Source organism: Gobio gobio (genome assembly GCF_949357685.1).
Source record: "Gobio gobio genome assembly, chromosome: 19".
NCBI classification, from domain to species: domain Eukaryota; kingdom Metazoa; phylum Chordata; class Actinopteri; order Cypriniformes; family Gobionidae; genus Gobio; species Gobio gobio.
Window position 1 is genome coordinate 12471080 of NC_137112.1, and position 13584 is coordinate 12484663.

General features: G+C 35.7%; 1 protein-coding gene across 1 annotated transcript in view; it reads left to right on the forward strand.

Moving 5' to 3' along the window:
• Window positions 1-2932: 2932 nt before the first annotated feature.
• LOC307143245 (uncharacterized protein) overlaps window positions 2933-13584 on the forward strand; it is a 78799-nt gene continuing 68147 nt past the window's right edge. The window contains exons 1-6 of the mRNA XM_079844622.1: window positions 2933-3021; window positions 3567-3666; window positions 11249-11308; window positions 11842-11943; window positions 12112-12162; window positions 12768-12818. Of these exons, the coding sequence (XP_079700748.1) occupies window positions 3604-3666; window positions 11249-11308; window positions 11842-11943; window positions 12112-12162; window positions 12768-12818 (327 nt within the window). The 5' untranslated portion in view covers window positions 2933-3021; window positions 3567-3603. The remainder of the gene's footprint in view (window positions 3022-3566; window positions 3667-11248; window positions 11309-11841; window positions 11944-12111; window positions 12163-12767; window positions 12819-13584) is intronic.

The window sequence follows — 13584 nt, forward strand, 5'->3', positions numbered from 1 at the left end:
CAAGTACTTTTACTTCTACTTAAGTAAAATTTCATTGAAGTAATAGTACTTTTACTTGAGTAGAATATTTTGTTACTCTTTCCACCTCTGTGCAGATGGGAGGATTTTCCTGGTATATTTGTGTGTAAATCTTGAGTGTCTTATCCTGTGTGTAAATAACTCAATCCTAAATGAAAAAGTGTTTTCATGTTCCCAACAGCAGGATTGATTTCATATAATTCCTTTGCTAAACACTAATTCCACTCTTATTGCTTTAGATGTATGATTTTAGAGCAGGTTTCAGATCCGTGAAAGAGCACTTAATCTGCAGCATTATCTGCTTCATAATTTCCAAAGATCCTAGAGCGCTGTTTTCTCTCTCTCCATACGATGGACATTAATGGGCTCCAATGTTGTTTGTTTTCCAATGCTCTACACCAGTGTTTCCCAACCTTTTTTCCGTCATGGCACCCTTTGAAAATGTTCTCCATTTTGTGGCACCCCCTCGCATACGTTACGCTAGGGGTGTGACGGTACAGATTGCTCACGGTTCGGTTTGTATCACGGTTTTAGGTTCACCATTTCGGTACGGTTCAGTATTTGCTATGTTCAGGGAAAAAAGGACTACTGTCAAATAAAAATAAAGAAAATAATAAGAACAAATAATTTAAATACAAGCAGCAGCACAAATAAATACTATTGAGCAAAGATAGGCCTACTAATAAAATAAACTATGCTTTTCAGGTACGTCTAACATTAGTTTTCAGGTACAGAAATTGATCAAATGTAAAATAACATTGCATATTTGACTGTATAAATTAAAGATTAATCCTATTAAACTTACAAAAGCTATTCAATCAAAAGCAGTGAGTGATGTCCTTGTCTTTTGTTGTTTGACATTAAACAGACAGCAGTAAAGGCTACTGCCCCTTTAAGACCTAATGCACGGATATGCGTTGTCTTTATCGACTGTATAACGTTTACTTAAGGCATATACAGACTTATCTGCTTGAATACTCATCAAGATGGACATGTTGACATACTTTTTGTGTGAGTTTGTCCGTTCAAGAGCAAGACTTGAAAGAGAACTCAATATTTGCGCGCTGTGAGACGAGTGCACAGAGACAAATTTTCTCACAGCGCGCGCGACTTCTCATTCGTGTCTTCTGGCACTACTACACGGGTGATGATGGCGAAAATGACTGGTCATATCCGAACATCCGGCAGCACTTGCATGCATTAAACAAAGTTTACAAAGAGAGAAGTATTTGAAAATTAAAAAAAAAAAAACTTTTACACGGCACCCCTGCTCTCGTCAGACGGCACCCCGGTTGGGAAACACTGCTCTACACAATATTTTCTTTTTGTGTTCCACAGAAGAAGAAATAAATCCAAACATTTTTGGAAAAACATGAGGGTGAGATAATGATGACAGAATTGTTTTGGTGGACTGTCCCTTTAAATAGTAAGGGCCCTATTTTAACATGGTCTAAAGCTCACGGCGCAGGTGCACTTAGGGTGTGTCCGAATCCACGTTTGCTAGTTTAACGATGGAAAAAATGGTTGTTTCAAAAGGGTTGTCCCTAGTCTCTTAATGAGTCATGGGTGTGTTTTGTGCGTAATGTGCAATAAACCAATCAGAGTCTCATCTCCCATTCCCCTTAAAAGCCAGTTGCACGACGTGCATGTCGCACATGCACATTTAATGTTTTTGCAGTATTTACAAGGGTTGTAACCTATGGTTGTAACTTGTTGCGAGAGATTGCTCAAAACTGCATGCATCGAACACTGATGTATGCATACGAGTCAAAAAAAGTATACTTTGCAAGGCTGCGAAAACAAAGTATACTTTTGACTTTAGTGTTGTCCACGTCTTACCAATAGAACTGAAGAGTTAGTCAGAATGGATCACTATTTTGTATTGGCACTGCAAAATGTGTTTTAGGCCTATAACAACCAGTGTATGTTAGTAGTTAATACACACTTGTGAATAGCATCAAATCTATCAGCTATAGCTGTATCAGCTATATAAATATAGTTAAACAACTGATAAAACCCTTATCACATAACCACACTGTTAATTAAGCTATACATAAAATAAGAAGAAAAATACTTAATTATATAGGCCCACCATCTCTAAATAATACAAATACATTAGCCTATATAACGTTTTTTATAACATAGTAATGAAATGCCACAATGAAATGAAATTGAAAGATCACACTGTTAAAGGGTTGGTAGTGCAGCAGGGATGATAACAGACACGGACTTCAAAACAAAAGAAGGGTTTAATAAATCAAGGAATCCAACAGGAACAAAACACAAAAGCATACAAGCACTAAACGTGTACAGTAAGCCTATGGATTTTTTTGTAAACCTAATTATTATTGCAAGAATGTAGAGTTTGTAATCCATCCATACAATTGTGCTCTGCTATGAAACAATCACAACTGGGTTCTACCTTCTGGATATTTTCTCAGCTAAAGAGTATGAGGAAGATAATTATTTAAACTAAAAATAGCCTTACAAATGATTACAAAATAGTTATCCATTCTCTTCAGCTCATGGGCTCCCTCTATTGGTTAGACATGTGGACGACACCTAGCAGTCCACACACAAATCATATCATTATCTCCCCCTCATGTTTTTCCAAACCTAGCTGTATTTCTTTCATCTTCGGTCAAGTCTTAACAGAATACACTCCAAGTGTTTTCGAAATATCAGCAAGGACACATCCTTCAAATGATAACCCTATAATATTAGGATAACTTGTGTTCATGTTCTTATGTTTTATATGCTCTGTATAAAGACAGCATGTTGATGTGTATGAGATATATGCTACAGATGTATTACACACAGGTGTAAATTCCCCAGTGGCGTCTTTTAAACTCACACGTAGGCCTACTGTTGTCATCATGCTGCTTCATACCCTCCCTCCAATGACTTTCTCTTTCGTTATCTGAAGTCAAACCAGTGGATCAGGTCGAAAGAATCGCTCAGTTCAGAGGTTCCCAGCTCACACTTCACAGCTCACGCTTTTCGGTATGTACAAGATTAATCGGCAGATTTGTCCATTTATTTGCTCGATGTGTCGATATTACTGATGAGTGACCGAGTAAAATACTGTAACTAGGCTGTAAATGTAATAGGCATATTCGCCGTCATTTTTAACATCGACAGCCTCTGTCTGCAGTCTAAAGGATAAAAAGCTACATGTGAGCAAATATGTGTGAAGACATTCATCTTCAAGACATATCGAATTGTAACGAAGTGTCTAACATTGTGTGTGTGTGTGTGTGTGTGTGTGTTTGTACGCGAAACGAAAATGAAACTAAACTAATTTCTCTTTAATCGCTTCAGTCTTGCAACATATAAAACTACATAAACGATTCTGACAAATTGAGCATTTGACAACACTGCTGGATACATTTTAATATCATTTTTTAAAACAGTAGACTATTTGATATTCGCCATATTTTGTTTCCTCTCTCGTTTTTTCAAACTACCATGTCTGTCTTATACATTTTAACATCAATTTGCTAACGTATTTGGAGTAAAGTTAACCTTATTTACAACATGTTTCAAAGTTTGGTTTCAGTTGCTGTTTGGAGGTCTCTCGCAGTCATGGCACAGCAACAGACAGAGGAGGAAATGGAAGTTGAATATACAGAAGGAACACCTACAGCAGTGAGTAGCCTAGCACTTTATTATTCAAGTTATTTATGAATCACATACAGGGTGGATATAACCTATATATAACAATGTCACATAAAGCAAATGGGATATATCAATTAGGTCTTTTCAGGTCTTTTTAGGTATTCCCAAACAGCACTTTTAAAATAAAGGTTATTTATCCCTTAAATGCATGAATGTTTTACCAATCATTATTACATATTCGGATGGTGACCAAGATCTGTCTAACACGGATGGATCTCTTCCTGTCGCAATAATATAAAACTCTCCTGATATTAGAGTAACATTTACAAACAAATAAAATAAAGCATATTTTGTCACCTTTTGGAGCTGGAAGGGTTCAGTTTGAGCACATTTTGTATACCATCATCACTGTCCTTGTCAGAGCCAACCCGATTTCATGACAAATTTGTACATATTTTACGAGGTGGCTAATATGTACAAATTTCCTCACAAGTATGGATTCATGCGATTTTTGCTAAATCGTACGTATTTGACGAGTGGCCGAATTCATATGAATTTGTACGAATGACTTACCTCAAAACTGGATTCTCGTTCTTAACAAACTTTTCTTTTGGTTTCTTCATTTTAAAGGCCCTCAATGGTTCAATTCCAGAGATATGGAGATCTTAATGTGGCAAATTGTACACAATTTCAGCGGTCTGTAACTCTGTAACTCCAATGATACTCCATGTCCAAATTGTTGAATTTTAAACATATTTAATGGTCAAGAACCAACAAGATTGTCTGAAGAACAAATAACACTGAAACTAGAGATGTATCTTCTTTCCCTCTATCAAAACAATTGAACACGCCACTCTGAGTGCCAAAACATTTTTTTTCCGAAGTTTACAAGTCTTTAATTCAAGAAGTGTTAACGATTTCTTAATGTAATTTTAGATTCTTGTTCCTATAAAACTTTTCTTTTGAAATCTTCATTTTTAAAGCCCTATATGGTTCAATTCCAGAGATATAGAGATGTAAAAGGGGTAAGGTATAGTTAGGATACTGCATATTTGAACTCAAAAGCTTCAGAAGCTGTTAAAATGAACAAAAGCCCACCTATTTCTACTGAAAAAAAAATATTTTCAGTGGATTTTCAGCACTCAGCAATTTGTTTTATAGAGGGAAACAAGATACATTTATAGTTTAAACATTATTTATTCTTCAGACATTCCTCTTTAAATATAATACGTATCAGCTGTGTGCAAAATGAACCACATTTGGTTTTCGGTCACTGAAAATGGGTAAATGTCAACCATTCGAACATGGAGCTGCTTTTAGATCCCCATACGTATATGAGACTGAACTATATAGGGCCTTGAAATTGAAGATTCCAAAAGGAAAGTTTAGTAAGAATGGGAATCTAGAAGGATATTAAGATATCTTGAATACTTTTATACTTGAATACTAGTTACAGGCATGCAAACTTTGAAAAAAAAGGAATAATTATTGCACACAGACAGGTATATTCTATGCAATTGATAGAAAAACACAAGATACATTTCCAACTTTTAAATTTTTTGTACTTCAGATATTCCTCTTTAAAAGAAAAAAGTATCAGCTGTGTGCAAATTGACCCACATTTGGTTTTTGACCACTAAAAATATGTACAATTTTCCAATTTGCTCGGGGAGCCACATTAAGATCTCAACATCTCTGGGACTGAACCATCAAGGGCCTTTAAAATGAAGAAACCAAAAGAAAAGTTTGTTAAGAATCAGAATATAAAAGGATATTAAGATAAATTTAATACTCCTTGAGTTACAGGCATTCAACTTGAGTTCAAAAACCTTACAAAAACGTCAAAAGTTTGCAATGACTTCAGTAATTACTAGAGAGTTATTGTGTTTTTTTACTTTAGAATACTGATCCAAATAATTAGTAATTTCTGGATTTAATAAAACCTGAGTCATTACTAGTGGGTTACCATGATCTTCACTTCAGAATTAAAGGGGTGATGAATTGAGAAATCAACTTTCCCTTGAGCTTTTGATATATAAAAGGTCATGGTAATATAAGAATATCCTGTACGTTTCAGAGCTGAAAACTTCCTTGTTAGTCAAAGAAAAGCTTTTATAGACACCAGGCCCAGCAGACGATCGATTTCAGAATGTGGTGGGGTGTGACAGATCTCGCAAGACTAAACTGTGACGAGAAATAAACTTAGAAATAAAAATAACCACAAAAACTTTTTATAGAAATAAAAACAATTTAATTCAGGTGGATAACAGTCACTTCAATTCAGCTAGGCATGTGCCGGTATCAAATTTTCATGTTGCGATTAATTGCTGAAGCTTTTATCACGGTATACGGTATTATCACGATAATGAAATTTGTTGCAAAAAAAAGTGTCATACTATAACAGGTATAATAACTTTCTAATAACAAAAGAACCAAACATTTAAATATAATAAAGCAATACACAAAAATGTATAAAGTAAACAAATATTTAAAACAGATTAAAGAGCTAAAGAATTATAAAGAACAATAGGTAACACTTTACAATAATGTCTCACTAGTTAATGCATTACCATCAACAAAGAGCAAATAACAACATTTTTACAGTTATTCTTCTCTGATAATGTTAGTTAAAAAAGCAACTGTTAGTCAGTGTAAGCTCGGGTTCATTAAATAATACAGTTACAACTTTTGATATTAATAATGTGTTATTAAATGCTGAAATGTACATTTAACTAAGATTAATACACGTTTTAGAAGTATTTTTCATTGTCAGTTTGTTAATGAATGAACTAATGTTAAATAATGGAGCCTTATTGTAAAGTGTGTGACTGAATAACAATCAAAACATATTCAAACAATATCTAGGGCATGTGATTTAGTCCAGATTAAAATATAAAATGTTTAAGTTTGAAAATGAATAGCCTTAAGTCTTTAAGTATTAGTTATAGTTATGTGATGATCACAGTAGCGAATACAGAAAACTGTTTTGTTTAGCAGGGATTTCCGGAGAAACGGCTGCACTTCTGCTGTTGCGTCAGCGCCCTCTGCTGTCAGGGAGTGAATGTGCGTTTCATTCAAGGAACGTCCTTCACTCGTTCCGCCATGTGCTCATGCACGTTGGGTTTTGTTTACATCAGTGCTCGTTCCTCTTTGACGTATTGTTCATTTTAAACAGTTGATGGGTAAAGTAAATGCATTCTAAAAATCGGAATAATAGGTAGGCTAATAGATAAATATTCACGGTATTTTGAAGTGCCCACGATAACAATATTGTGCATGTTCATTATTGCGGTATATCGTATTACCGTTTACCGGCACATGTCTAAATTCAGCTCATCCAACACGAGCGGTTCGAGCCGTACATAGTGCACAGCACTGATTACTGATTGTCGAGAAAACGAGCGCTCGCATTGAGCGTGTGTTACGAGTGTGTGTTACATGTTAATAGACGCGGAGGATTTGTTGCGCAGCAGAAGCGTCAGACTTATATTTGAAAATGCTCGTTCAGCACCACCAGTACTATTCCCCGGGAAGGAATATTATTCCCAGAGTACACATGATCGCGAAATTCAAAGTGAAAGTAAACTCGAGTGCGCATTCAAATGCGATTTCAATACGTTACCGATGTTTGAAAGCAAATCCCTGAGGCAAGCGAATATCTCCCAATATATAAGCTATCTCGTTGTAACCATCTCTTAGCTCTGTATCATGTTTGAATTAAAATGTGGTCTCTATTTGCACTTTGAAAATTGAGTACTTTGATTATGGTATTATGGTTATTGTTTGCACTTAATATCTATGATCAGTTTGTGGATCAGTTCAGTTAGGAGGTCAAAAGAAGCTCATGTGCAGTTCTAAAGTCAGAAGAGACGATCATACAGGAGAGAAGCCAGTCAGTTGAGTTTTGGCAAAACCCTTATAGTGCCTCAGTATTGTTGTATTTTACTGCATATTATAATTCATACTCAGAAAGTAGAACTGAAATGACATTCATTACAAGATGATGAGTTAAAACATTTCAAAGGCACCTGCAAACAATTTTTTCTAATCATGTATTTCATCATTGAGGATTTCTTAAAATACTATGTAAAAATCTTGTCTCGTCTCGTGAACCCGATCTCGTATCTCGTCTCGTCTCGTGAGATAAGTGTCTCGTCACACCCCTAGTGCCCGGCTATGACGTGAAAGTGTAGGGAAGCACCACCTCAACAGAAGAAGAACAACGCCTGATTCTGTAGCCCCGCCCACCGACTCGTGCCACTAACATGACACAGGCCTACATAGAGCTAAACCGCATCGAATTTCTAAACATTCCACATAAGCTTTATTCGGATTCCAATATTATGAATGCATGGATGAACTTTATTTTTAATGAATATCCAGCTCACGTGGGGAAGACTTTGCTTTTGTTCCTTCATCTCTGATCACGGAGTTGTTTGTAAACAAGAGACTGGATTTGCAGACAGGATGAGATTATATAAATGAATGAAGCAACACACTAATGTGAGTAAAACATGTTTTCATATGTGATATTATTGCATTGTTACAGATCGTTTGATATAGATCTAATGATTGTGTACGTGTCTAACTTAACATACCTTAGCACGCTGTCAAAGGCTGAAGGATCCTTTATTGTGGTTCTTGATGTGCGTTGTTCACTCTCTTGACTTGATATTTGAAGGAAAAATATAATTGCGGAAATTTTGATCATGCAGTCTGCAACGTACTGGCGCGCGCGTGTCTTTCTGTGTGTGTGTGTGTGTGTGTGTGATGCACAGTTTGCGCTTATATCCACCAATCGGGCGGGCCAAGTAATAAAAATATAACATTCGAATCAATCGCGGGTGGATGAGAGATAAATCATTGTGTTTGTTTGATAAAGACGTTTTGCGAGCCCTGTGGGACGAATTATTCCGGTTGCCGTTTTCCCACATGCTTCAAAACAATCCCTCAAAGTGTACTCATGGGGAGCCGAAGCTCATTAAATGTGCAAATCTTATCCAATCCTAGCCGTGGGCGTTTACTTCCAAGTGTTCAGTGCGGCACGCCTATAAAATCTGAGTGTGCAGGAGAGAGCCTCAAAACCAGGCTAGAAAATAGCCTATTACGTCATCTTTAACGGACTCTGTTACGTGCGTCCCGTCACCGTTTAAACTGCCCTGTCAATCATCGTCACAGTTCAAATCCCCCACTTTCAATTTAATTTCCTTTGGGAATTGATTGGATCGTTGGAAGTTGGGCGTTGCTAACAAAATGGAATATTTGCACTCAGTTGTGGAAAAAAACTCAATCTATCTCTTAAATAAATGTATTTTCTTTCTAAATCTTTTCTACTTAATGTTACTGAGCATGTTTCCTCAATTTTCGCTGGTTTATGCTACAGATGTTACTTATTTTAAGGCTTTTTATGGCTTTATTTCTATAAAGCTTTTTTATCAGCTCTCCCTTATAAGGGGGGCGCGCCGTAAGCGCGTTCACACGCTGCATTCCTCAGTGCGAGTCGTCACGATAAGCTGTTCGTCCGACTATATTGAGTAATTTTTACATTAAAAAAAGCTTTTATTTCTCATATTTCTCTCTTTTTGCCTCAAGTCCTTCTTGAAGAAGGTATTGTGTATACCGAGAAAAATGCACCTAACCACGATCAGTGACATGTTTCTGAGAGGAGGTGCAGAAACGAGACGGGGCGATAACCCCGCCCTCGCGCCATAGCACATGACCGGGAGAGAAGAGAGGTTGTTTCATGGGGGAGGGAAAGTTAACATATTTGATTCAAGATTATAAGGGTAAATGAATTTTTAAAAAATAATGAAGTGCACAGATAAATCAGTTATAGTAAACACTACAATATTAATATAAAAATACAAATTGTGAAATTTGATTTCATGCCGCCTTTAACAGTATCTGAATTGCTGTGGTGCTCAAACTACACAACTACATAACAAGGTTTCTTGTCATATCTGCCGTCGTCTTGTCTTAGCAGCGTGCATATTACCAGGGGCGGCCCTAGAATTTTGGGGCCCCAAAATATATTTATAATATATTTTTTAAATATATTTATCTTTACTTATGCAAACTTTTAAAGGTGCCCTAGAGTGCATTGGTACAATATTTAAAATTGTTCTCTGATATCTACATAGAAGGTATGTGTCTTTGGTAAGGGCAAAAATTCTCCAGGAACAGTTTTACATGTCCATTTACAACCCTAGGATTTGTCCCTAGAATGAAAGGGTCTGTTTTTGCCTTATTTGGAAGGGTCATGAATAATAATGTTGAGCTCTGCTCTGATTGGCTGTTTCACAGCAAGGCTTATTTCAGTAGCTCACACAAGTGCAGTTATTCAGCCAACACAATCACAAACAGCACAAGTGGCTCGTGGGTCGTGACAGAACAGAGACTGACTGAATGACATTTTAAGCAGAAAATCTCAAATGGATATTGCTGAAATGCAGCTTACTTGTTTATTGGCGTTTCAGATCATCCGCATGCGCAAGAGCTTGCGTGCACATGGTTGCCAGATTGCACATTTTAAGTAAAACACCGGATAGAATATGTGTTTTTTTTAACAGAAAATCTCTGATTGGGGTATTTAAATTACTGAAATCTGGCAACCACAAGCACGAACACTCGAATGCTCCTCCCCCGACAAAACCAAAGAGTGCTTTTTGTTCAAGTTTTTATTTTTTTAACTACATTTTAGTCTCGTCTATTTTATATTGCATGTTTATATAGTCACAATAATCGTTTAAGGACGTGTCATCTCGTCTTGTCTTAGTCATGGAAAAAAAGGTTGTCAATGAAAATTTGTTTTCATATTTTTGTTAACGAAATTGACACTAGTCAGAGCAAACTAACAACTTTGAATTATAGTGTATTTTCCGATAAGGGAACAAAGTGAGCATTAATGGACCCGTTTCACATTTCCAGGGTTCTCAGAAGTCGTCATAGTTGGGTAAACGTCTATAGCAAATGTAATTCTTGTATTCCCATGACTGACTTTAATCTGACTAATCTGACTGTACATGAATCATTACATATCAGAAATCCCTGGTCACAGATCAGCCATTAGAAGTAACACATTACTTGCATTACTGTCGAGTCCAAGTCGTAAAAACAGTGAAATGTACCAAATACAAAAATAGATAATGCTCCACTGAGACATTCACACACATCATTGAAAATAAATAAGCACATTCCTACAATTAGGATCCTTTGGAAGGTAATGTTATTTTTAGTCTGTTCGTCTCTCCTCGTCATCTCACTATCACGCCAGTGGGCAGGGCCAAAGTTGTGATAATGAAGTAGGCATGGATCTTCTTCTGCAGAGGCGGTCTTTCCCCGATCTAAAGGCACATACCACAACGAGTCATTCTCTGGGCTTTGTAACAATAAAAGCTGTTTTTGGACTAACAAGGAAGTTTTCAGTTCTGAAACTTACAGGATATTCTTATAGTATGATGACCTCTTATATGTCAAAAGCTTCAAGAAAATTTGATTTCCTAGTTAATGACCCCTTTAATATATACTGAGAATGGATGTTGGTTTGTGGCAAGTAGGAATAAATTACCATGACTATTATTGATTTTATTTATATTAATATATGGGGATTCAGCAGACCCTTTCTCCTGCAAGCAATGTTGATGATCCAATGGATAAGGATAATAGTGATCAGGTGAGTACCAGTCCCATCTACAACTGCAAAGCACAGGTGAAATGTATAGAGAGAATATGTAGAAATTAATTTACATTTATATTTTTTTACTTAAAACAAACAATATATTTAAAGTTTATTGTAATTTCACAAACTGAGGTACTCAATGCATCAGTGGTCCTGTAGTCATTAAACAACCCACCAGCATCTGTGAACAAGACAGAGTCCTTTCCGAAATGGGTCATGATCACTGTAGTTCAAACAGGATCAGTCATGGGTTTGATTCCCAGGGAATGCAAGAACTGATAAAATGTGTTCCTTTAATGCAGAAGTTGCTCTCGATGAGAGTGTCTGTGAAATTCTTAAATCTACAGGTCAATAATAAAAGCTTTGAAACAAACAAATGAATCAATAAAATGTCTTGATTACAAAGTATCGATTGAGCAATGTGAGTTTTACTAAAACATTTTAAAATATTTAAAATATATAAATGGGATTTTAAGTTTTAAATGTATTATTTAAATATTTTTGAATGTTTTCCCCCTGAATGTTAGGACATGTATACAGCTGCTGGAGATCAAGACTCTGGACAAACTCTGGATGACAAGAACTTCCCAATGAATCGAGCACACAGTTCAGACCCACAGAAAAATGAGGTATTGACTAAAGAGCAGAAATTGGCCTGTAGAGAATCCCATTTAATAGCAAAATACATTCATGACAAATTAAGAATGGTTGGGGCAGTCAATAAGAACAGATTACAGTGGCTATTATTGATTGTATTGGTATGGAAACAGGGAATTTTTTAATATTTTTTCATTCAGCAGGCCCAACTTGTTCCGATGATGCAAAACAATCAGTTTCCTTATGTTCAGGTGAGCACCAGGCACCCAGCTGGAATAAACTGCAAAGCACAGGTGAAATGTATAGAGTAAATATGTTGAAATGAATTTACATAAAACATTTTTTTTACATAAAACAAACAAACAATATATTTAAAGTTTATTGTAATTTCACAAACTGAGGTACTCAAGGCATCAGTGGTCCTGTAGTCATTAAACAACCCACCGGCATCTGTGGACAAGACAGAGTCCTTTCCGAAATGGGACATGATCACTATAGTTCAAACAGGATCAGTCATGGGTTTGATTCCCAGGGAATGCAATAACTGATAAAATTTGTTCCTTTAATGCAGAAGTTGTCTGGATGAGAGTGTCTGTTAAATTCTTAAATCTATAGGTCAATAATATGATTTAAAATATGTAAAGGGGATTTTTAAGTTTTGAATGTATTATCTAAATATTTTCGAATGTTTTTCCCCCTGATTGACTAAAGAGCAGAAATTGGCCTGTAGATAATCCCATTTAAAAGCAAAATACATTCATGACCTATTAAGAATGGTTGGGGCAGTCAACAAGAACAGATTACAGTGGCTATTATTGATTGTATTGATATGGAAAATGTTTTTTTTTTGATTCAGCAGGCCCAACCTGTTCAGATGATGCAAAACAATCAGTTTCCATATGTTCAGGTGAGCACCAGGCACCCAGCTGAAATAAAATGGATCACCTCTAGCACATATTTTAGTAAAATGTATGAGGAAGAAATTGTATTAAATAAAATATGTATGAAGACATTCTTGAAAAGATTCACTTATAGTTCTGTGACATGCAGGGCGGGCGAGGGCCGTGAGATAGCGGCGCCTTGCATTTCCAGGTGGCTGGACCCACTTTTTTAAATAAGGTGGCCTTAACTACTATGTACTAATATTTAAATTAGTAATTTGATACAATGCACTTATTGTGTACATACATGTTTTTACATTGTACTTATATTTAAAAAAAAATACCTGCATGTAATTACATCTGTAACTCATTTCCAGAGGTGGAAAGATAATATTATATTCTACTCAAGTAAAAGTACTATTACTTCAATTAAATTTTACTTAAGTACAAGTAAAAGTACCGGCTAAATATATACTCAAGTAAAAGTAAAAAGTAGTTCATTTAAAATGTACTCAAAGTAAAAGTTACTGAGTTACTTTTTTTTAACAGCGGGGTGGGGGACTCTCCCGTGTAGGGTTGTAATAGAATGAGATTTTCACGATATTTCACAGCATCACGGTATTAAACAATAATGTTAAAATGATAGTTAAAATGGCGTTAAATTAATGAAAACAATTTTTTGGGGGGTTTTACAAATTCTTTATTATAACAAACGTGAAACCATTTGTTTGTTTTGTTTATTAAAATTTCAATAAAACATGTCTAATGAACTAAATTAAATAAATTATTATG